The 22,351-nt window shown below is 34.5% G+C and overlaps 1 protein-coding gene across 4 annotated transcripts in view; it reads right to left on the bottom strand.

Annotated features, from left to right (window-relative positions):
* Positions 1-22,351, bottom strand: part of TTLL7 (tubulin tyrosine ligase like 7) — a 97,987-nt gene that overhangs the window by 75,120 nt on the left and 516 nt on the right. For all 4 annotated transcript variants that reach the window (XR_009538894.1, XR_009538895.1, XM_060139661.1 and 1 more), the window contains exons 3-8: positions 17,719-17,840; positions 17,021-17,088; positions 14,727-14,885; positions 10,210-10,426; positions 5,585-5,749; positions 558-716 (exon numbers count right to left, since the gene is read on the bottom strand). Coding sequence is in view for 2 of the 4 variants with exons in the window: in XM_060139661.1 (XP_059995644.1) it covers positions 558-716; positions 5,585-5,749; positions 10,210-10,426; positions 14,727-14,885; positions 17,021-17,088; positions 17,719-17,840 (890 nt within the window). In the remaining 2 variants the exon portion in view is untranslated. The remainder of the gene's footprint in view (positions 1-557; positions 717-5,584; positions 5,750-10,209; positions 10,427-14,726; positions 14,886-17,020; positions 17,089-17,718; positions 17,841-22,351) is intronic.

Here is a 22,351-nt window from a genome sequence, read left to right as displayed (position 1 = left end):
ACCCAGAGAAAACCATAATTCAAAAAGACACATGCACCCAATGTTCATTGCAGCACTATTTACAATAGCCAGGTCATGGAAGCAACCTAAATGCCCACCAACAGACAAATGGATAAAGAAGATGTGGTACATATATACAATGGAATATTACTCAGCCATAAAAAGGAACGAAATTGGGTCATTTGTTGAGACGTGGATGGATCTAGAAACTGTCATACAGAGTGAAGTAAGTCAGAAAGAGAAAAACAAATATCGTATATTAACGCATATATGTGGAAACTAGAAAAATGGTACAGATTAACTGGTTTGCAGGGCAGAAATTGAGACACAGATATAGAAAACAAACGTATGGAAACCAAGGGGGGAAAGCCACAGGGGGGTGGGCGTGGTGGTGTGCTGAATTGGGCGATTGGGATTGACATGTATACACTGATGTGTATAAAATGGATGACTAATAAGAATCTGCTGTTTAAAAAAAATAAAATAAAATTCAAAAGAAAAAAAAAAAAAAAAAAGAATAGAGATCAGTTCTCTTTCTTCTTAAAGAAATGCCTTACCTCCAGAAGCCATGGCTTTAGTTTTCTATCCAACAAAATATCAAATCCCAGGACTTCGAAGCAGACACTTTCACTTCCTGGAGGTTGACCAGGTCTGCACATTCGATATGCATGCAGGACATGAGGTTCTGCTACAATCAGAGTCTTTACCACCAATTCCTGTAAAGATTGTCATTTAACAAAAAAGATGAAAAGCCTTATTTCTTTGTATCTCATTTACATACTTGGAAATCAGGCCTGGACTTACCAACTAGCATCCTGGCCAGGTTCACAAAGCTCTGTGGCATCTAACCCCTGCCACTGCTCTGACCTCATCTCACCCAACTCTCCCCCTGCCCACTGTATTCCAGCCATGCTCCTCTTCTCTAGGCCTCTCACACTAGCTGATCCCTCTTCCTGGAACACTCTTCCCCCAATATTCCCATGTCTGGCCCCTTGATACTCAGAGAGTCCGTCCCTGACCCCTGAGTCAAAAGTAGGCACCCATACATCATTCATTACTGTGTCACTACACAGCATAGGACAAGCTGATCTTTTTCTTTTTTTGGTTAAAACAGAGTCCTTGTCTGTATTATTTACAACCCCATTCCCAGTGCTTAACAATAGTGCCTGGCATTTAGTAAATGCTCAAGATCACCTGTGAACAAATAAAAATTTATGAATGCGGCTTGTATTTGTTAAATAAGTAAGGTAGGATCACATGCTTGCCTTCTCAGAAACCATACAGAAGGCAAGGGGATGGGAGGGAAGACAAGGAGAGTAAACTTCCAAGGAGAGAAAACTATTTCACAAACAACATTATAGAACCTCCACTTAGACAAAGCCTGAAAGGTCAAGAGGACAGAATCTAGGAGAGCTGGGTTTCTCTGTGCAGTGATGATTCTGTTGTTCATAAGGTTTATCTGAAATCAGAGTACTGCCAATTAACAAACTAGCTGTCAACATTTTCTGTGAGAACACATAATACTACTAGGGTGAGTTACTAATGCTAATAAAAGAAAAAGTTGGTTTACCGAAGTTTGAGAACAAGCTATGGATTGTGGAAAAGCTGTCTTGCTGGTTTTTGCTTAGAATATACTGTCTTTTTAACTCCCATTCTACAGGTACAGGCAATATAGCATGGCAGTTAAGAAAATGGCTCCAAAGTTGACTTTCTGGCTTTATCCCAGGCTTTGCTACTTGTTAAATGTGCATCCTCAGTCATGTTGCTTAAACTTTGTCTCATTTTTCTAAAATGTAAACTGGCAATAGCAATAATACCTGCTGCAAAAGACTGATGGAAGGACAAAATGAGACTCCATGTATAACTCTTAGCATAGTGCCTAGAACAGAGTAAACCATCAAGAGGGGTTAGCAACTTAACTACTATAGTTATATTTATTCTATTATTCTTCTGGAATTCCACCTCATATGTCTGGTCAGACACAAACATTCAGCTGCCTGGTGGGAGCAGTATTTATTATGAGAGAAAGAAATGGAAGATGAAGTTAACCTCGCTGTTACCAAGAATCCCAACCCAGAACGTATTTGGGGATATCAGAGATGCCACAAGAGGCTGTTCTTAGAAAATTCTATTCAAAATAACAAATGTGTGGTAGCACCACAGTATATGAGGATAAAAAAGAAAAGTCCACATTATATAAATCTTGAGATATTACTGAAATCACCTGAGTAGGAAAAAGAAGTTAAAACCTTGACTAGTAAGTGTCTATGTGAAACAAGATAGGTGGGGAGATGGGGGGGCAGAGTGAGGGGGAATGAATATTTAGACTCTGGATTACAAATCTGTTTTTACTACATAAAAACAGCACAATTTTAGGAATCCAGAGGCAAGATTGCAGGTATATGTGAAATCAGTAATGATACAACCAAATACAAATTCCACTAATCAAATCAAATTCCACTAATGCTTCTGAGAATTTCCAACATTGCTTTGAAAGATGATTTTGTAGATTTGTACCCAAAGTATATAAAAAGCATTCATTAAGGATGATCTTATGAGTGATTAAAGTCATTTTCAACCTCCATGGCCTGCTTTTCTAGTGATTTCTTATTTATTCTTGACCAGCACAAAAGCACATATTATCTGTTCTTCATAGAAGGTATTGCTGAATGTTAGTTTTCATATGCAGACAGCTACTTTTTAGAGAAATTACCATCAATAAAGTAGTCACCAAAAAAAAGTTCTAAGTTAAATTCATGAAATTAGTAAACTATTAAGATAAAAATTTATTGCACAGTTGCCTTCTTCATCTCCTCTTATTCTCTTTTTATACTATCCTATTGATTCACCTTCAACAGACATCTGTAAGTACATGCAATTCTTAACAAGAAAAAGTACTACTTATCTATTAAGGTCCATGACAAATTTCAATTCTTAAAAGAATTACATAAGTGCAGATAGTTTGACAAGATAATTGTAAGAAGGTACTTGGAAAAGTTAATGTTATTATTTATTAATTGGTTACTTATAGATTTATTAATATACATTTTAACAAATGTAGGCAAGAATGATGCAAAATTTACCCATTTATAGAAATGATCATGCAGTGTATCAGAGCTTAATAGGCCGGCAATTGCTATGTTCAGGTAATATCTGAAAATTATATTTTAAGCTCTGAGGAGTTAATTTCCATACTCTTATTAGTATTACTCTTAGTTGTATACCTTGTCCTAATTCAATTATGTGGGGAAAGTACCACTTAAAACCAATGTCTGTAAAGCTAATGATATCCATTTTTCTCTCTGACTGATTCTCTCCGTATATTCCTCACCAAGGCAACACAACAGATTGCACCTTTTCACAAAGACTTCCCTGAACAATCAAACTCTTAAGAAGTGAAGAATCTGGTAAAGAAAAAGAATACCAGAGGGCATCTAAAACTTTCTCGGTCTCTCTGAGCTAGTCACCAAATGACCCATTCATTAAATCATCCAGGTATCACCAAGTAGATCTTCCATCATTGAGCTACTGTATCAAAATTGCAAATTTTACCACTTTGATGTTTCTGACCCACATGATAGTAAACTATCATTATTAGAATATTTTTTGGAATTTCCAAAACACTGGCCTTGATAAAGTAAATAGATAAATAAACGGCATTGTTGGAATCAAATTTCTTGTTTGGATGTATCAATATTTAGTCTCTCAGGAAGACATAAAAGAAAGTTAACAAGTTGGTGAGAATCTGACCAAATCCAAATGACAAACTTTAAAATTTGATGGGACCCCTAAATTTTTAAAAATTTTGAATTTGTTGCCAACATTTATAAATCAGGAGACTTAGGGCATCTATTGACCAATTAGAGAATGAGGCACACTGGGCCCAAAATACCACATGGCACCAATAGGCTGGTGCTGAGTGATATCTATCCCCTTTAGACCGCTTACGTTCCTCAAATGACCACCGTTCTCAGCCTGCCCTATTTTCTTCTATCCAGACTACTTAACTCCTTTTTACTTGTCTGACACCTAAGTATCTTCCGGTTTACATTCTGTGAGACAGAAAATAAGATTTTTAAAAAGATTCAAACTAACAAAACACTAAGAAAAGGAATAAATATAATGATGCTGATTTTTTCTCTGATTTTCTCAAGAGAACCAAGTTCAACCAACAATGAACTTTCACATCCATTTTCCACGATATTTTTATTTAAATATATATTACTTGTCCCAGAAGTCAAATTGTATAGCCCTAATCATGTTAAGTATTTTCAACATACTCTTCTTAACTATGAATACCATTTTACTATTTCTGCTAGGATTAATAAAAGGGTCTGTTTCACCAAGGTTATCTTCTCATACATGTTTCCTTTTCTCTCTTTACCCTTACCATTTGGAATTTCATCTACTGCCATGGCTTTAATTATCCATTACACCTCATACATACACTTTTAACTGCCTGCTCGACTTTTCTACCTGAGAGAGCATTTCAAGTTTAACATATCGAAAGTAGAATTCATCATAGCCTCATGGACTTTTAAAAAACTGAGTTCAGGTGTCAATGCCTCCAGGAAGTCCTGCTATGCCCATCCACTCAAAGCTACTACATGTGGTCTTCCTCTACAACCCCACAGAAGCCAATGTATGCCTCTGTTTTTGTACTTGCTACATTGCATTTCATTAACAATTTATGTGCAAGTGTTTCCTACCAAACTCTTGAGTTTTTTGAGGCTTGGAGCTGTATCTTATAAATCCTCAAATTATCAGCCAGGGACAGGCTTATATTATGGGTTCAATAAATGTTTACTGAATAAATGAATAAATGAACTAGCAAATAAGTGAATAGAACTCTTTTCTCTCATCTGCAAAACTAAGCTCTACATCTTCTCAAAATAAACTCCTTCCTATTCTATTTCAAATAAGGCCACACCCATTCTCCTTATAATTATTCCTCAAAACTGCAGAAGAATATCTGAATACTTCTTCCCCCCTTCCCATTCTAAACATTCAGTTAATCTCAAGATCTACTTCATTGTCACCTCTTTTATTGTGGTTCAATTCAGGCCATTCTTTTCCCTGAAACTACTCCCAAATGCCCTCCTCTACCTACTTCTGGTCTTCACTCTAACCCATCCTATACCCATTGTCAGATTTATCTTTCAAATGCATGCATGGTCTTTGGCCTTATTAATATCCTCCCTTAAAAACTGAATGAATCCTTACTGCCTACCAAGTGAAGCCTTGATTTCCAGACCTAAAACTTGGCTCCACATATCTTTCCAGCCATTAAGTCTTCATGTATCTCCCACAAATACGACATGCACCAACCTGGGCCACTTTGAACTATTTTCATACCTCCATGCCTTTACTCATGCTTTTGCCTCCGCTTAGCATTCCCTCTTTCCGATCCTAGCAGTAAAAGTACTACTTATCTATTAAGGTCCATGACAAATTTCACTTTCTTCATAAAAGCACACTTTATCTGCCCAATCTAATGTAATCCGTTTTTTATTTAAAATGGTTGATGATCCTTTCAAGTAATATGAGGAAAGACAGCTAAAATTGTGAAATGGTATAATCTTACTGAAATATCACTCCAAAACTTAGCAACATCATGTTGATTTGCTTGTAGAAATTCTGTAAACCATCTGATGGAACGTTTGCTGCCTTTGTTTTCAGTTTCATCCCTTTCAAAATGCTCATTGTGCTTGTTCACAGAGTAGTTTGTCAGATGCATGTATAACTGGGTCTGTAACAAGTCAGAACCAAAGTTGTTATCACCTATGAGACTCTAGAACCATGACGTTTCACAGAAAAGAAAGCATCCAAAGAGGAAAGCCAATTTTAAAGTTTAAAATATACATATTCATAATTTAATGATTATAAAGGTAATTTTCAAAATGCAATGGCACATTTTTCTAAAAAAGGTTGTGAAAGTAGTCACCTTCAAAGTTACTTTGTATATTATTGAAAAGATATCTACCATAGAAAGTATGAAAATAATAAGAATATATAGAGTAATTAAATGAAAATGTGAAACTACATATTGCTAAGCAAGAAAAATGCTGTAACTTTGAAGTCTGTTTTTCTTAGTTGGTTTGTTTTTAATGTTTTTCTAAAATTTTCATCCTAACTTGTTTTGGGAAAGGAATTTTCTGAGAGAGTATTCTATATCTTCTCAAACAAAGATTTAAAAGTAAAAGCTCAAGTAAGTAGCAGAAACCTAGAGGCAGGATACCAACCTCAACCTCTGCCCTCCCATCCTGACTGGAAGATCACTGTAACTTGTTAACAAGACAGAGTGCACTCAGAGTCAGGAGACAGAAGCACCACACGATGCTGTACAAATGTCTAAATGATTAACAGCAAATTTATAGCGCTCCATACTCGAGTTCTTAGGTCTTAGTCTCTCTATATTCTTATGTTTGTTGACAGTGTTATCCTCAAATAAACTTGAAAAAGAATACAAAATTTAAAATTTCTCATAATTGTCAATTAATATACATTAATAGCTCCTTATCAATCTATCATAAACATTCATGAGGTCTGTAAATCCCACCCTCATGATCCTATTCCCAGAAACCACTTTAGATAGCAATGTTGCATCACAATGAATACATACTTTGAGCACATCATTACTATTCTGATTTGTTAATAACCAATGATATTTATATCATATTTTATTTTCACTGCAGTTACTTAAGTCTACAGTATTGAAATCTTTGAAGCAAATATGCAGAACTGATCATATGAGCTACATGTTGTTTATTAATCCATATGCCCACCAGTAATTAAGAATTTTTTTTTATATTGAACAATATTTAAGGAGCACCCACCACTGGCAGGAATGTGTGCTGTGCACTGTGGACACAAAGATTAATAAGGCAGACATAGTCCCTACCTTCATGAAAATTATCACTTTAAGTGATATTTAAAAGAAAGAGCATAACCTCATACTTGTCTAATTTTAAGTGCTTGATTTAAAGAAAAAAGGAAATTAATCAAACTATAACATTTCTTAGTTTCCAAAATAGAAATTATTTTTGTTTGGAAAATAATTTTTTGAGGAGCTCTCCATTTGGCAGGAATTTCTTAAAATAAATACTAACAACAGTAATAAAAACTCTAGCTATCCTAGTGGAAATGTGAATAAGAAATGGAACTTTGCATTTTTCTTAAAACATTATTTTTATATGTAGCATTGGAAATTCCACAATTTCACATCTACTTTGACAAAAATCCCCTTCTAAACAGTTCACTGTCAGTTGGACATTTGCCATAAGAAGAAGTAATGGCAGCTCTGAATCAAATAGCAACCTGCAATGCATAAAAAGTATATAACTATTCTCTATCCTATTTTATAGTGTATAGGCTCAAAATAATGAATTGGAATATACAGAACCTTTCAAGGATTGACTGACTGCTACACGGGGTGGCAAAAAAATTTATGTTTATTATATTTCAATTTCTGAAATTCTCTCATGATTTCCTTACATGTAGCTTATCAATATACAGCTCACGACAAAATGCACGCTATTTTAAAAATTGGAAATACGAAGAAGGAAAAAAATATGAAGCAGTCTGCTGTCCAAAAACAACCAATGGGAGCATTTTGGTTTATTTTTTCCACCTTTTTTCTTAAACTTATCTTTTAAATAAGAGTGATCTCACTTTAGATAAAGTTTTGCACTTCACTTTTTAAATTTTTAGTATCTTCATGTAGGAACTCAACCGTGAAATTTTAGAGATATATGAGGAACACTGATGTTTATACAGGAGAACATCATTTTTCATATATGTGAAAACCAAAGCCAGGGGATTATGTGACTCAAGAGCACTTGGCAAAGCGAAACCTAGAGGCCACATTTCCTGACTCCCAATCTTTCAATATGATTTCCTAACCCAGTGTACTTAAGCAAATCACATACATCCAACTTAAGAAATTAGAATAAATCACTTTATCACCTAAATGAGCTTTCAAGTCTTACCCTTTCCTATCTCTTCCTTTACTCTTTCCTCTCAAAACATGACTATCTGCTTTACATATATATAATCCAGTCTTACCCACTCCAACTATTTTAATTATAATCTATAAACTGATAAGCCCCAAATTACGCCTGCAGCTCAGTTCTCTCATCTGAGCTTTAGACCTATACTGTATATCCAAATGCCAATAGTATAGATCCATTTGGAAGTCACACAGGCATCTCAAATCAAACACATCAGCTTTCTGCAAAACTTTAAAAGCTCCTATACTCCCTATCACAGTGAATGTCACCATCCACCCAACTGCTGTGCCAAAACTCTTTTCAGTTTTATCCTTAATTTCTCTCTCTCTTTCCCTTATTCTACAAATCAACTTGTTGGTATATCAGTGTTACCCATGGTATCGTAAATATATCTGAAATCTGTGTTCTTATTCGTAGTCCTGCCCTACTATCACTTCAAATTAAGTCATCTTGTCTCTCACATGTGGTTAGACTAGAATACAGCTTCTTGTCTCCCTTACTCTAGTCTCCCCTATCCATCTACAGCCCCATCTCACATTCCCCACACCATAGACCAGGTGACCTTTTTAAGACAACAATCTCATTCCTTCTTTCCCTTGTTTAAAATCTTTCAATGCTTCCCTTCTTCTTAGGTTAAGTTCCAAAATCCTAGCCATGATCTACCAAGATCTGGCCTCTGGGACTCTCCATCCTGATGTCTTAGTCTGTACTTTAGCCATATTGAACGTGTGTGCTCTCTCCAGACGTATCACTCTCCCTCCTACCTCTGGGCCATTCTTCTACCTGGAGTCTTAACCCATCCCACCCCACCTCTAACTTAGCTAACCCCTCACTCTTCAGATTTCACTTTACAAACTCCCTCTCTAACTGTATCTCCAACTGAGTTAGATGTTCCTGCTATGCACTGCCATAGCATTCTCAGTTTCTTAAACCATTACACTTACCACTGGGTATTATAATTGCTTATTTTATTTTCTGCCTCCCCACTAGATTGTTGCTTTTGTGAGATCAAGTACTGTATCTGTCTTGGTCACCGTTTTTCCCAAACCAGCACAATGTCTAGAATGCAGTGGAGTTCAAACATTTCTTGGAGCTTGGATGTATCCACACCTTATGAGCTTTGAAGAGATGATTCTTTCTTTTATCTTCCTTCCCTGTAAAAACTTTGACAGTTCCCTTATTCTTCCTTTGCCAGGTTTACAACATTTTTTAGTTAATTGAACGTAGCAACATTTATGATTAGTCATTTAATTTTGGAAAATGACCACTCAATGTAGTCATTTATGTGCATAATATTATAGAACAATAACCAGGCCTTTGACAAAAATGGGAAACGATCCTTAATTAGGTATATTTTTTTACTGTAATTAGTAGATCCAAAAATAGAGGTAGAGGTTAACTAAACTTTGAAGTATGGATAATAAAGTACGGTTTGTCTCTCATAAACTATAAATTACATTTATGACTTTCATGATAAATTATGATAATAAATTACAGTTTGACCTTCATAAACTACAGTTATGACTTTCATCAATATGTTATGGTTACACAAAGATAATCTTAATGGAAAAATACTTACAAAAATCTCCACTTAACAGAATTAAAAACGTACTATGAAACTGCCAATTTATGTCTCTACTTCACAATTGATCAACATAAATTTAAAATCTTCTCTTTTGTTCCAACAAAAAATAACTCTACTTTCTGATAACTTTTGCTTTCTCTGTTTCATATACTTTCTCCCACATTCTACATGTTTAAACCATACCTTTCATACAAAGACTGCTCAAATACCACCTCTCCCATGAGAAGCTGAACAAAACCTATTCCTACACTCAATTCTATAACACTTTATCTGTATTTCTCAATGGCATATTATTTTAATTTGTATTTCTGTATCAATCATTTCTATCCAGTACCACTACACACACATATATACTTCAAAATCCATCCTCATGCTCACAGCACCCAGATGGGGTGTATTTTCCTAATTAGCCTACCTGGAGAAGCAGGCACTTTTTTTTCTAATTTCCACAAAGCTGTCTTAAATTAGAGGCAGTCTTATTTATGTATATAATTCTTCTAGACTATAAAAGCCTGAGAGGAGGAACTTTGGTCATTTAACATTTATACACAATAGGTGTTTTAAAAAATAGATGTTGAATAAATTAATAAAATCATAGTGTCTGGTATCACTTACCAAATTGGTCTCATTAGGTGGAATGTACTTCTCTGTTCCCATTCGCACAAGTCCATCGTGGTAGAGAAATATTTTTAGTGGATCACACGATGTTACCAGAATATAAATTCGTAAATCAAACTTGTAACCTTCCATTAGGAAAGGCTTTTCAATGTATTCTTGAACAATCAAATGATCCTGAGATGGAAGTTTGTCACCATTTCTTATCAAAGAAATCCTAAATTTAAAGAAAAGGTTAAAAGAATAATTTGTTATGGAGTCAGGATTTTAACAAAGTTGTAGGTAATACTCAAGAGGAAAGTGGTCCCATCACACACACACAAAAAAAATACAGCATAAAAATACTGTCAGAAGCAACTTTTTTAGAACCATGGATACTAACCAAGGAACATGTAATAAAAAACAAACAACAACAAAAAAACCCAGCTGAATCTGTGTAAAAGAGATTCCTAGCATTTTAATTTACTCTGGTACCACCCCCAACCCCCAGCTCAGCAGTGGCCTTGAGCAATAACCTGTGTTCCCAGTACAGGTACTGGTTCTAGAGGCAGTAGAACAGACCTATTCTTGTGGTTGTTTTGTTTGTTTGTTTGTTTGTCTATTTGTTTAATTCAGTTCTGTGGTTCCCTGGACAATCTCAAAGGTTTTCTTTTATCTTGTCTAACTGCAAACTCTCCCAGTGCTGAGGCAGCTACTTGCGGGGGGGGAGGGGGTGGTCGGCAGAGACAATATTGAAAACATTTAAAGACAAATGTAGTAGTCCCTGCAACAAATAGCAGTTGGGAAAACCGTCAGACTAACTGCAAAGATTGGGGGGAAAGACAGGAATGACAATCTTTGGGGAATAAGGACTTTGAAAAGCTCTCATATATTTCTGGGATTCTAGAAGACTACATGAATGCCCAGGGCTAAGTGCATGCTCAGGAAAGATCTGAGATGGCCCTAAGCTCTTACCTCCAGCTAACCATCAAGTAGGAGGTGAAGGCTAAGGCAGAGTTATAAACTACCTAGCTAAGTGTTGAAGGCATGTTCTAACACACACACACACACACACACACACCACCTGCAAGGATTGGGGGATATATATGTATATCTATATCTATATCCATATACACACACACACATATATATATGTGTGTGTGTATATGGATATAGATATAGATACAGATATTTGGTTCCCAGTGTTTAAGGAAATTTCTGTTCAATTACTAACGGATTGGACAATTACACTGACCACTGATCTAACAGAACAGGAACTTCAGAGGTCACACACAATTAAAAAATACAAACTTTACAAAATTATTTCAGAAAGGTCACTAAACAAATAAACATCAACTAGAACAAATGGTAACAAAAAATCCTGTAGAGGAGGGAGAATCTAATTGTCAGAGTTGCTACATTACAATACACAAAATGTCCAATTTTCAACAAAATATCATGAGTCATTCAAAAAAAAAAGTATGACCCGTACACAAAAAAAATTCTCAATTAATAGAAACTATACCTGAGGAAACCCAGACATTTGGCTGACTAGACAATAAATTATTTAAATCAACTATTTTAAATTTGTTCAAAGAGCTAAAGGAAATCATGTACAAAGAACTGAAGGAAACCATGGGAATAATATCTCACCAATGCAGAATATCAGTAGAGATAGAAATTACTTTTTAAGGTGGCGGGGTAGGTGGGGGTAACCAAACAAAAATTCTGAAGTTGAAAAGTACAATAACTGAAACAAAAATACATTAGAGGGGCTAAACAGAAGATGTGGGAAGGCAGGGAAAGACTCAGTAAACCTGAAGATAAATCAATTGAGATTAGTCTGAGGAACAGAAAGGAAAAAGAATGAAGAAAAATGAACAGAGCTTAAGAGTCCTGCAAGACAACATCAATAATATCAACACACTAATAATGGGTGTCTCAAAAGAAGAAAAGAGAGAGGGGCAAAAAGACTCTTTGAAGAATTAATGGCTGAGAATCTCCCAATCTGATGAAAAATATTAACCTACAAATCAAGAAGCCTAATAAATTTCAAGTAAGATAAACTCAAAGAGAGCCACACTAAGACATGTTCTAATCAAACTGTCAAAAGCCTAGAGAAAGAGAAAAAAGTAGCAAGACAGGCCACTCATCCCACCCAAGGGATCCTCATTAAGATAAAGAGCTAATTTCTCATCAGAAACAATGGAGGGCAGAACACAGTAAGATGACATATTCAAAGTGCTGATAGAAAAAGAAAAAAAAAAAAACTGTTAACCAAGAAATCTATACCTGACAAAATATTCAAAATTGAAAGAGAAATTAAGACATTACCAGATAAACAAAAACTGAGAGATTTTGTTGCTATTATACCTGGCCTATAAGAAATGCTAAAGACAATCCTTCAGGCTGAAGCAAAGGGACACTAGGCAGTAATTCAAATCTACACAAAGAAATAAAGAGCACCTGTAAAGATTACTACATAGGTAAAAATAAAAGTCACTACTAGTGTAGTTTAGGTTTGTAACTGCTTATTTTTCCTGTATTATTTAAAACACAACTGCATAAAACAATTATTATAAATCTATTTTGATGGGTACACAATACATACAGGTGTAATTTGTGACAAAAACATCATAAAGGGGGCAGAGGCAAATAGAAGCAAGTTTTGTTGTTGTTGTTGTTGTTGTTTTTACTGTTAAAAGTAATGATATTAATCCAAACTAGGTTGTTATAAATGGAGATGCTAATTGTAACCCCAAAGCAACCATTTAAAAAATAACTCAAAAAATATATAGTAAAATAAATGACAATGAAATTAAAATGGTACACTAGAAAATACCCATGTAATACACAAGAGGGCAGAAATGGAGAAATTGAGGTATGAAAACTATATAAGACATAAAGAAAACAAATAGCAAAATGCCAAAAGTAAATCTTTCCTTATCAATAATTACATAATAAATAAGAATGGATTAACTCTCCAGTTGAAAGACAAGATTTGGCAGAATGTATAAAAAATATGGCCCAACTACATGCTGTCAACAAGAGCCACACTTTATATTCAAAGACTTAAATAGGCTGAAAGTGAACAAATGGAAAAGATATTCCATGCAAACAGTAACCAAGAGAGAACTGAAGTGGCTATACTAGTATCAGACAAAATAGACTTTAAGACAAAAAGTACTGCAAGAGATGAAGAAGAACAGTAATATAATAATTTTTAAAAGTCAATGCATCAAGAAGATATAATAATTATAAACATATGCACCTCACAACAGAGCTCCAAAATATATGAAGCAAAAACTGATAGAATTGAAGGCACAGATAGACAGTTCAACAATAGCAGCTGAAGTGTTCAATGCCCCCCACTCTCAATAATGAACAGGACAATTAAACAGAAAACCAGCAAGGAAATAGATATATTCTACAGATGAGAGAGGTGTACTTTACCTATGTACTTCTGCATTGCATGAGATAAACCATGGCAGCACAGTATGTATAGTATACTTTTTCAGCTATTTTATTACTGTAGTCAATTCATATTATTAACTATTATACTAACATTAAATATATATAAAAATGAATTTTTAACATAATTTTTAACATTAAAATTGAGAAAATGTGAACTTCAATTATCTTCCCCAAAATGTTTACCTTGATACTAACATATAGTGAACCAAATTTACATTAAACAATTAATATACAATTTCCACTAACACTACATGTCGTTTGTCTTTTAAGTCACTAAACCACAGTTTAAAATAATGTCTGATTAAATTATTAAATTATGATTAAAAGTTAAAAGGAAATGTGTTGAACAGTAATTTACCTGGCAGCTATATTTCCAAATATCTTTTTTCCCCACAGCACTCTAAATCAAAGATAAAAATTACTTGTGTTTTTATTAAAAGTAGCTTCAGCCACATTTTCTTTGAAAAAGTAAACAGCAGAAAACTAACATAAGAAAGCAAAAGTAAACAGGAATATTAAGTTGTATAATCTATCCCCAGCTAACAGGTCTAGTTCTCAGCACTTTAACTTAAAATGTGTTCTACTCATCTTCAATCCAATTACCATGGCTACATAAAGAAAAAAATCATTTGTAAAGCAAAGAAAATAGATATTTTGTGCTTAAGATTTTTTTTTAAGATGAAAACAGTAACACCCTTTCCATTTCATTCACCAACTCAATTTAGCTCTATTGTATCAACTGATTTTCCTCTCCAAGCTTACTCTAAAATTATGATGAATGCAAATTTTATGTTTAAGAAAAAAATTAGAAAATATTTACTTTCTCTATTTTGTAGTCTCCTATCAAAGTCTCACAACCTGTTGATTAAATTTTTAGATTGAATTATTGAAGTCTCCAGGACAGGGTAAAAGGGCTCATTAAATATTTAGTTCCAAAAAAGCAAAAGTTAGAAAGCTATTTTATTTTTTTTTCATATTAGTACTCAACCATGAGCAAATGGTCACACTTATTCTTTCCCCCAATTTTTTAAAATTTTTATGTATTCCATATGAAAAATACCTACCCATGACCCATTGCACCATTAGCTGGTTTTACTATAAAAGTCTTCTGCTTTCTTTTTTTCTTTAATTCTTTCATATAATTCTGAAATTGTGTATATTCAGCAGGGAAGATCCATGTTCGAGGAACAAAGGTATAATCCAGAGGCCGGGACTTGATCATTCTGTAAGTTAGAGATAATATGAAAAGTAATTTCTATTCAAACTTATCTAAACTTTCTTTCTCTGTGCTACTGACATTTACTACAAGGATTTAAATTCCCTCCATTTCTTCATTTATTGATCAATTCATTAATTTTTTAAAATGCCTATTAATCACCTACTATATGTTAGGCACTATTCTAGATACTAGGGATACATTAGTGGAAAAAATAGACAAGAATTTCTGCCCCATGTATTAATTTACATATTAGTAGATCAAACATTTGAGTATATACTACGTGTTGGGCACTGAGGATTAACATGGTCTCTGTTCTAAGGAATTTATATATAGGCTATTAGTTAAATACAGTGTGATAGGTGCAATAAAGCTACATAAGGCAAGGTAACATGTGGAAGGCGGCATTAACTCTGCCTCTGGGATGCGGGTGGTTAGTACGGTTCACAGCCAGGTGCCATTCGTATTGCTTCTTAAAAGATGATTTGGAGTTTGCTGGGTCATCCATAGGGAAAAATTTTAGATTGCCTTTTACCCCGGTGTTTTCTGGAGTTTTACTACTTTTGTGAGAAAACCATTGAAGCCTCTGAGTCAGGTTTTGTTTACATCAACTACATCTACCTATACATGTAGTTTTATGGCTACAATGTATGGCCTGACATTTTTATATTTGCTATAAATCAGGCTGCCTATTTGGTACATAACTTAGGGATACTGATACAATACTAGGTATAAAATGTTTGCTTTTGATTAATCCAAATGCTAATTATTTGGTACATACTGATTCCCAATAACAATTTTAAAATCCTTAGAAATATTTTAAAATATTACCTATTTAAGAAAATCTGATTGTTTCAAAAAGTCTTCTTTATAAATTTATGCAAGTCTTTTATAGATGAGTAGTTACTGTTTCCAAACAAGATCAGTTAAAACTAAAATGGGACCATAGTATATAATATGCACAGAAGCAGGGCCTATACTGTAAGACTAGGGTGTGGAATATATAAGCTACCTGGCTTCCACAAAAACTGGAAGGTCATACAGCTACATATTTCAAGTGCTCTTTCAAGAGAACCCGATAAAAAAAGTTACGTTTCCTCTATGAGAAGGAAAATAATCACCAACTACATCTGTCAAATCCAAAATAAGCCAACCAGGTAAATAATCTCAGTACCAAATAGGCTAACACTGATTGCTTTGAAACACACACACACATACACACACAAACACACACACACATCTAAAGGAAGCACAATAACAGTGCTAATGTACTTGTTTTTATTTCCAACACCTTTGCATGTATTTATTATATTTTAACAATAATGTGAAATTAGATCAAGTTAAAGCTTTAATAGAACAATACATTTTAAAACTAACCATGAGGTGTTTATGAATGATACCATTCTTTGTTATATTTAGAAAAAAATCCAAGCATACAATTTATCAACTTTCTTAAAATAAAAAAAATCTAATCAACAGAAATATAAGCTGCACAAAAATTCCGCAGTATATTCAGTATAACACTTTACCTGTTAACAGTTTTTCCCATGAAAGCAGATTATTACTCTAAATAATGGTCTCTGAGATAAATATGTGTGCATGTATCCCCAGGTAGGAACATATACATGTGTGTATGCGTATATGTGTGCACACAGGCACCTATTACAGTGCCTGGCTCATATTAGATGCTCAATAACCAGTATTCTGAACACATACATACCCACAGGCGGGATATAATGCAACAAATTAGTTCCTGCAAGGTTTAACTGAAAATAATTAAGTATATATTGAATGCCATGTACAGAAAACTTTTTACATTTAAAAGAAAAACTTATGCTGCTAGAGAGACAGCAAGTTGCAGTGAAAAGAACCTTGAAATTCTGGAGACCAGGTTTCTACTCCAGCTCTGCTGTTAGCTATTTGACTTTGTGCAAGATATTCATGTCTCTGACCCTCAATTACCTCCTCTGCAAAGTCAAAGAATAGAACCAGGAAAATTTTAAAACACTCCTAGCTCTAAAATTCTATCTCTTCCAACAAAATATCATTTCAAATCAATATAAATTTGTGAAAGATAGCACTATGACATTCAAAATGTAATTTTTGAACAGGTCTTCTCTACTACAAGAAAATGAAGATTACTTGGTCATATTTCTTGCTAGGAAATCCTTCCTACAGATCTCCCCCATTCCTGGAAAATGGTTGATCCTCTGGAAAATAAAAAGGTCAACATTAATATTTTCATTAACTTAATGAATATATTCATTTATACTATAATAAAGTTACATTCATTCTTTGAGTTTAATTTTTTTTAGTAGAAAACAAAAAAACCTGATGAAAATGGACTAATTTGTTGCCTACAGTCAATTTTGTATAACCCTCTACACTAACAGGAAGAACTATTCAAAATCTCAATTGTCTAAAATTCCATGTATTTGGCTTTTTTATTTTTTAATATGTTTGTATTACATTCCAGAAATAAAATAATGAAGCCAAATTACACATAGCTGACATTACAAGGGATATCTGTGTTCAGATCTCTTTATGCAATCTACTCCACATTGTTCATCTTTAAGCATAATGCAAAGCACCAGCGTAGGAAGAGTTTTCCTCTATCAATTCTTCCTTAAAGATGGAAAGAGGTTAAAAGTTAAATTTGAGAGGATGCAGTCTTCAGGCAAAGAGTCAGTATAACTGGACAGCAACAAAACAGGCTATTCAGGTAAATTAGAACTGAAATTTAATATGTCAACTTATTAAGAGCCTTATCTAAAGAAAATTATAATGGAATTCATATAACTTTCCTACTGACCAAAAATTGGTCATGATTAATTTCCCACCTGGTAATTTCGCAGCTCTGCAATCTTCTCCTGCTGAACAGCTGAATCACACCATATAAGGTTACTTGTTTCATCCTCATCTGGCGTTTTCATAAATCCCATTTCATCTATTACTAAACGAACTGCAAGTAAACAGTTAAGTTAAACCAAAATTAAAATACTTCTGAAATACATTCATTATGAAAATATTTTTTGATATATATCAATTTTAGCTCACAGTATTTCACTTGTAAAATTTCCATTAGTTATAGCATAACCTTATCTTTAGCTACAACAATTTAATGCCAAATTATACTCAATAGCAACAGAGAACTGTTTTTAAGTGGCACCCAAAATCCTTAGTTTCAATTTTCTGAGATTTAACAGGTACAAACACTATTAAAGAGTTTAGTGATTATTCATAGCATAGTGAAAATACACACACAGCTGACAACACCTCTACTCAGGAAAATGTACTTATGGCTTTTTCATGACCTTGGGTTAGGTACAAAAAGGAAAAGATAAAAATAGCCCCGATCATTAAACCTATCCTATATTTTCCACCTCCCTAGTTCAAATTATTTTTAGCAGTTAAAACCAAGTCAGCTATATTGACACAGGATACAAAATAATGAAGCAGAATTACAGTAGAGATTTGGAAACTCTGGCCCTCCTATCTGCTCCCAACCCTCTAATCCTATGGAAAAAATTTATGCTCAGAGAAAATCTTGTTTTTTAGATTTCACAATCAACACATTGATATCACAATTACACAATTAACATATTGACATTTTTCTTCCAATGAAGTTCAAATTTAGAATAAAGATCAGCAAATACTTAGGATAAATTTAGGTTCCAACAGAATTTGGAGTCTTAATAGAATGGCGTAACAAATTAGCAGCACTTCGATGTTTATTTTTAAACATTTTCTTTTTACTGCCCTATATATGGGGAGATACGGTAAAAAGGGATTAATTGTCTGAATGTACTTGGCTCAAGTACGCAACTGATGACCAGACACCTGCTGGTCAAGTCCTAGGGACTCTTGATTTCTTTTTGGCTGAGGAGAAAGAATGGGCTTTTTATGCAATAATGCCTAGAACACAGGCATAATAAAAGAAGAGGACAGTGACTGGAGACGGATGAGGTCAGGGAAGGGATTGTTGAGGTGAAGTTGCTTTTATCCATGAGAAGCTTGATAAAACGTGGGATTGTTCTGAAGACCTACGTGACAACATACAGTACAAGAATTTGGGGAAAGGGCTGTTCCTCTCTCTGCTGCAGACCACCATGCAGTGCTGGCGTCCTGAGGGCCCAAGAGCTTCTGTGTCATCTAGAGCTCGTGGGGAGGGCAAGGACCATAGTGACACAGCCTAGGAGAGTTCTTTCACTGGTTCACAAGCAGAAAACAATGACAAGGCCAGAACCGCAGCTCAGGGGCAGACCCATTTCTGAGTGCATGGAAGTCATTGCCCTGGGCCTCTCAAATAACTGGGAAACCCCTGAGGAGAGAGATGGAACTGGTGGCAGTTATGGACGGAGGGAGTATAATGAGCTACTAAAATGTGGGTATTAATGTACACATGAGCTGGTGAGGCTGGGAACATTCAGGGTACATAATGGTGGAAAAGATCCATTCTTTTTTTAGATTCTCAAAGTCAAATTTGTAAGGTCGGTCATATATAAATCTCTCTTATTATGAAATTCAAAGCTTGGAGAGCTGACAAAGTTGAACTTCAAAGAAAAATACAATGTAGGGTATTAAACTGTCACTATTTTTTTCAGCTAAGCTATTTAATCATATTTTTGTTTGAATTGAAGTTTTAGAAATCAATTGGCATCTTTTTTAAGTATACCATCCTCCATTGCATAGAAAAGAACTTCCTTTAACATGTCAGTTTCAAATAGAAGGCTGTTGGCAGCCAAAGCCTAAATCCGTGCTTTTAAATGTTGGTCTTTTAGGAGCTCTCTGTACAAAAAGAAGTGAAGTAATTGCCTCAATATTGAATTTCTACCAAACCAAACTCCCCACTGATAAAATAGAGATAACCACACCAACCATTTTTCTCACATTTCCCCTTGCATAATTAAGTACCCCCTTCTCCAATCTGTCTTGTCCCCATTTAATGAAAATTACCAAAAATACATTCCTCACAAATTTGTCCTACTTTTTTCTTACCTTGACCCATAGAGCTTTCAGAGGCTGTTCAGGAGTTTTAAAAATAGGAATCCATGCAACAACTCTCTGAATTTTAGATACAGAGGACACCTTAATGTTCCTCAATTTAAATTTCAATTCATATTTTATTTAGGCAGTATGATAGAGTAAAAAGAACACTAAATTTGGAAGCAAATTAATTCAGATTCAAGTTCTACTTTTGCCATCTGTACGATCTTGAGTAAGTTGCTAACTCTCAGTGAGCTTCAGTTTCTTCAACTGTGCTAAGGGGCATTTTAAAAAGTAATAATTAAAATTTCATAATGTATTAATTATAGGACTAGTGTGAGAATGTAGTTCCCCATTCCACAATGTGTCTCCAAGAGGAATTATGGGAGAAATTTCTCTCAAGACTCAGAATTAGAAAAAAATTGCATTTCTCTTGAATAACCAGTATGGTTTTATCTTCTGGGCACTGTGTATTCTATATAGCTGATTATGTTTCGATGATTTGCTTTGCTTGCTAGGAAGCTCAGAGTCAAACCCATGCACATCTCTAACTATACAGGATTTCATGGAATGCAGTTTGTATTCTGATCAGCCACAAGATTCATCCTATTTTACTGTTTTTATTTTTCCTTATTTATTTTCTTATGGCTGTTAGCCACTTCAAATTCACTATTAGAGTGAGGAAAGTCAGGGAAAAGGACAACAAGGGAGTAATGCAGCCTATTTGACAGGGTTACTGGAAGATTAAATGAGGTAATTCATGTGAAAATATTTGGTCCAGGGTTATAAAAGAATTAATATTAAGACTAGTAGTGATCAAAGTATTCTACATGAGGAAACAGGCAACACCAGGAACAAAACACAAGTGTCCTGACTATGGATTAATTATCTTTCTATTATATAATTCAACCTGTCAAAGGAGCAGTAATTAAATTACAAGAAGTAATCTGTTGCATATCACAAGGTTAAATAAGGGAAAGCAAGGTAACACTTTCTCCTGGACACACAGCCAATTGTCTCTTTCCCTCCCCTATACTTAGCTTTGTATTCTCCCAGCAGTCCCTTGTCCAAGTCTCCAAGCCTGATCTAGCCAGGGCTTTTGCTAAACACAACTGAGCAGGCTCAGCAAAGAGGTCTGGAATCAGTGTGAAGAAGGCTAATGCAACTTCAGCCCTTAGAAGTGAGAGGGAACTACAGTCAAAAACACTCGCCTTTAGATCAAGTTGCTTATAAACCCCACCAAGACCTTAAAAGCAAACAGGAGGATAAGCTGACACCGCCCATTAGTCACCTTGACAACAGTTACTCTTGTTTTTTCACTCTAGAAAATACGCTACACATAATTCACATCTCACCCTTCCACACTAACTCGCCCAAAGTTTTTTCCTCTGAGGAACACTTGTTGAAATAGAGTATTAGGGGACCTCGATTCCTATGAAATATTCCATTGACCCCTGATGAACTTTGGTGAATTACTGTAAGTGGAAACACGACCCTCAAAGGTTAATAAGAGTAAGAATAATTAACATTCTTGAGATTCACATGGTTTCCTCAACTCTTTTAATGCAAAATTATGTTTTAAAAAGAGGAAGATTTTTTGAGTACTTGTAGTAGTAATGAGTTTCTCAGTGCCGGGCAAAAGTATCTTAATTTAAGGTAATTAATTCTTACCTATTCTCTCCACTGCAGATACTGCTTACATATAAAAACTAAAATTCTATTAATAAAAGGCAACAGTATCATCAAAATAATTTTTAAAGCATAGAGAGAAATATGTTCTTACTCTATTGTCAGGTTCTCATTGTTTAATATAAATCTCAAATTCTGCACTTTTCATTTTACATTTTTAATCTGTTTTAAAAATGATTTACAGGGCTTCCCTGGTGGCGCAGTGGTTGAGAGTCTGCCTGCCAATGCAGGGGACACGGGTTCGTGCCCCAGTCCGGGAGGATCCCACATGCCACGGAGCGGCTGGGCCCGTGAGCCATGGCTGCTGAGCCTGTGCGTCCGGAGCCTGTGCTCCGCAACAGGAGAGGCCACAACAGTGAGAGGCCCGTGTACAGCAAAAAAAAAAAAAAAAAAAGATTTACAAAATAATGAATGTTAAAGATTAAACATAATTTTAGCCCCAAGTGAAAAATGCATTACAACAATACAATTTTCCTAAGCACTTCTGTATTTAAAGATTAAAGCTAGAACCATTGGTTTTACTGCTCATATTACTTTACACTTGATTTAAAAACTAAGTATTAATCAAAATCATATATATTTAATCCAATCCCATCAATAACTAAAGCCTTTTAGTTTACAGTGATGTTCTATTTGATTACTGACATGTTAAATATCTCATAAAAAAAGAAAATTTTATAGAAGCCATTCAAAAATCCATTACATAGAAGATAATTATCTCTGAGAAGATAATTATCTCTGAATTTCTATGTTGTTTTCAACATCAAATTAGTTTTTCCAACAATTATGAAAATCTCA

This window comes from Lagenorhynchus albirostris, chromosome 2 (assembly GCF_949774975.1).
Source record: "Lagenorhynchus albirostris chromosome 2, mLagAlb1.1, whole genome shotgun sequence".
NCBI lineage: Eukaryota > Metazoa > Chordata > Mammalia > Artiodactyla > Delphinidae > Lagenorhynchus > Lagenorhynchus albirostris.
The sequence above is the reverse complement of the archived record's forward strand: the minus strand, read 5'-3'. Positions and strand labels throughout refer to the sequence as shown.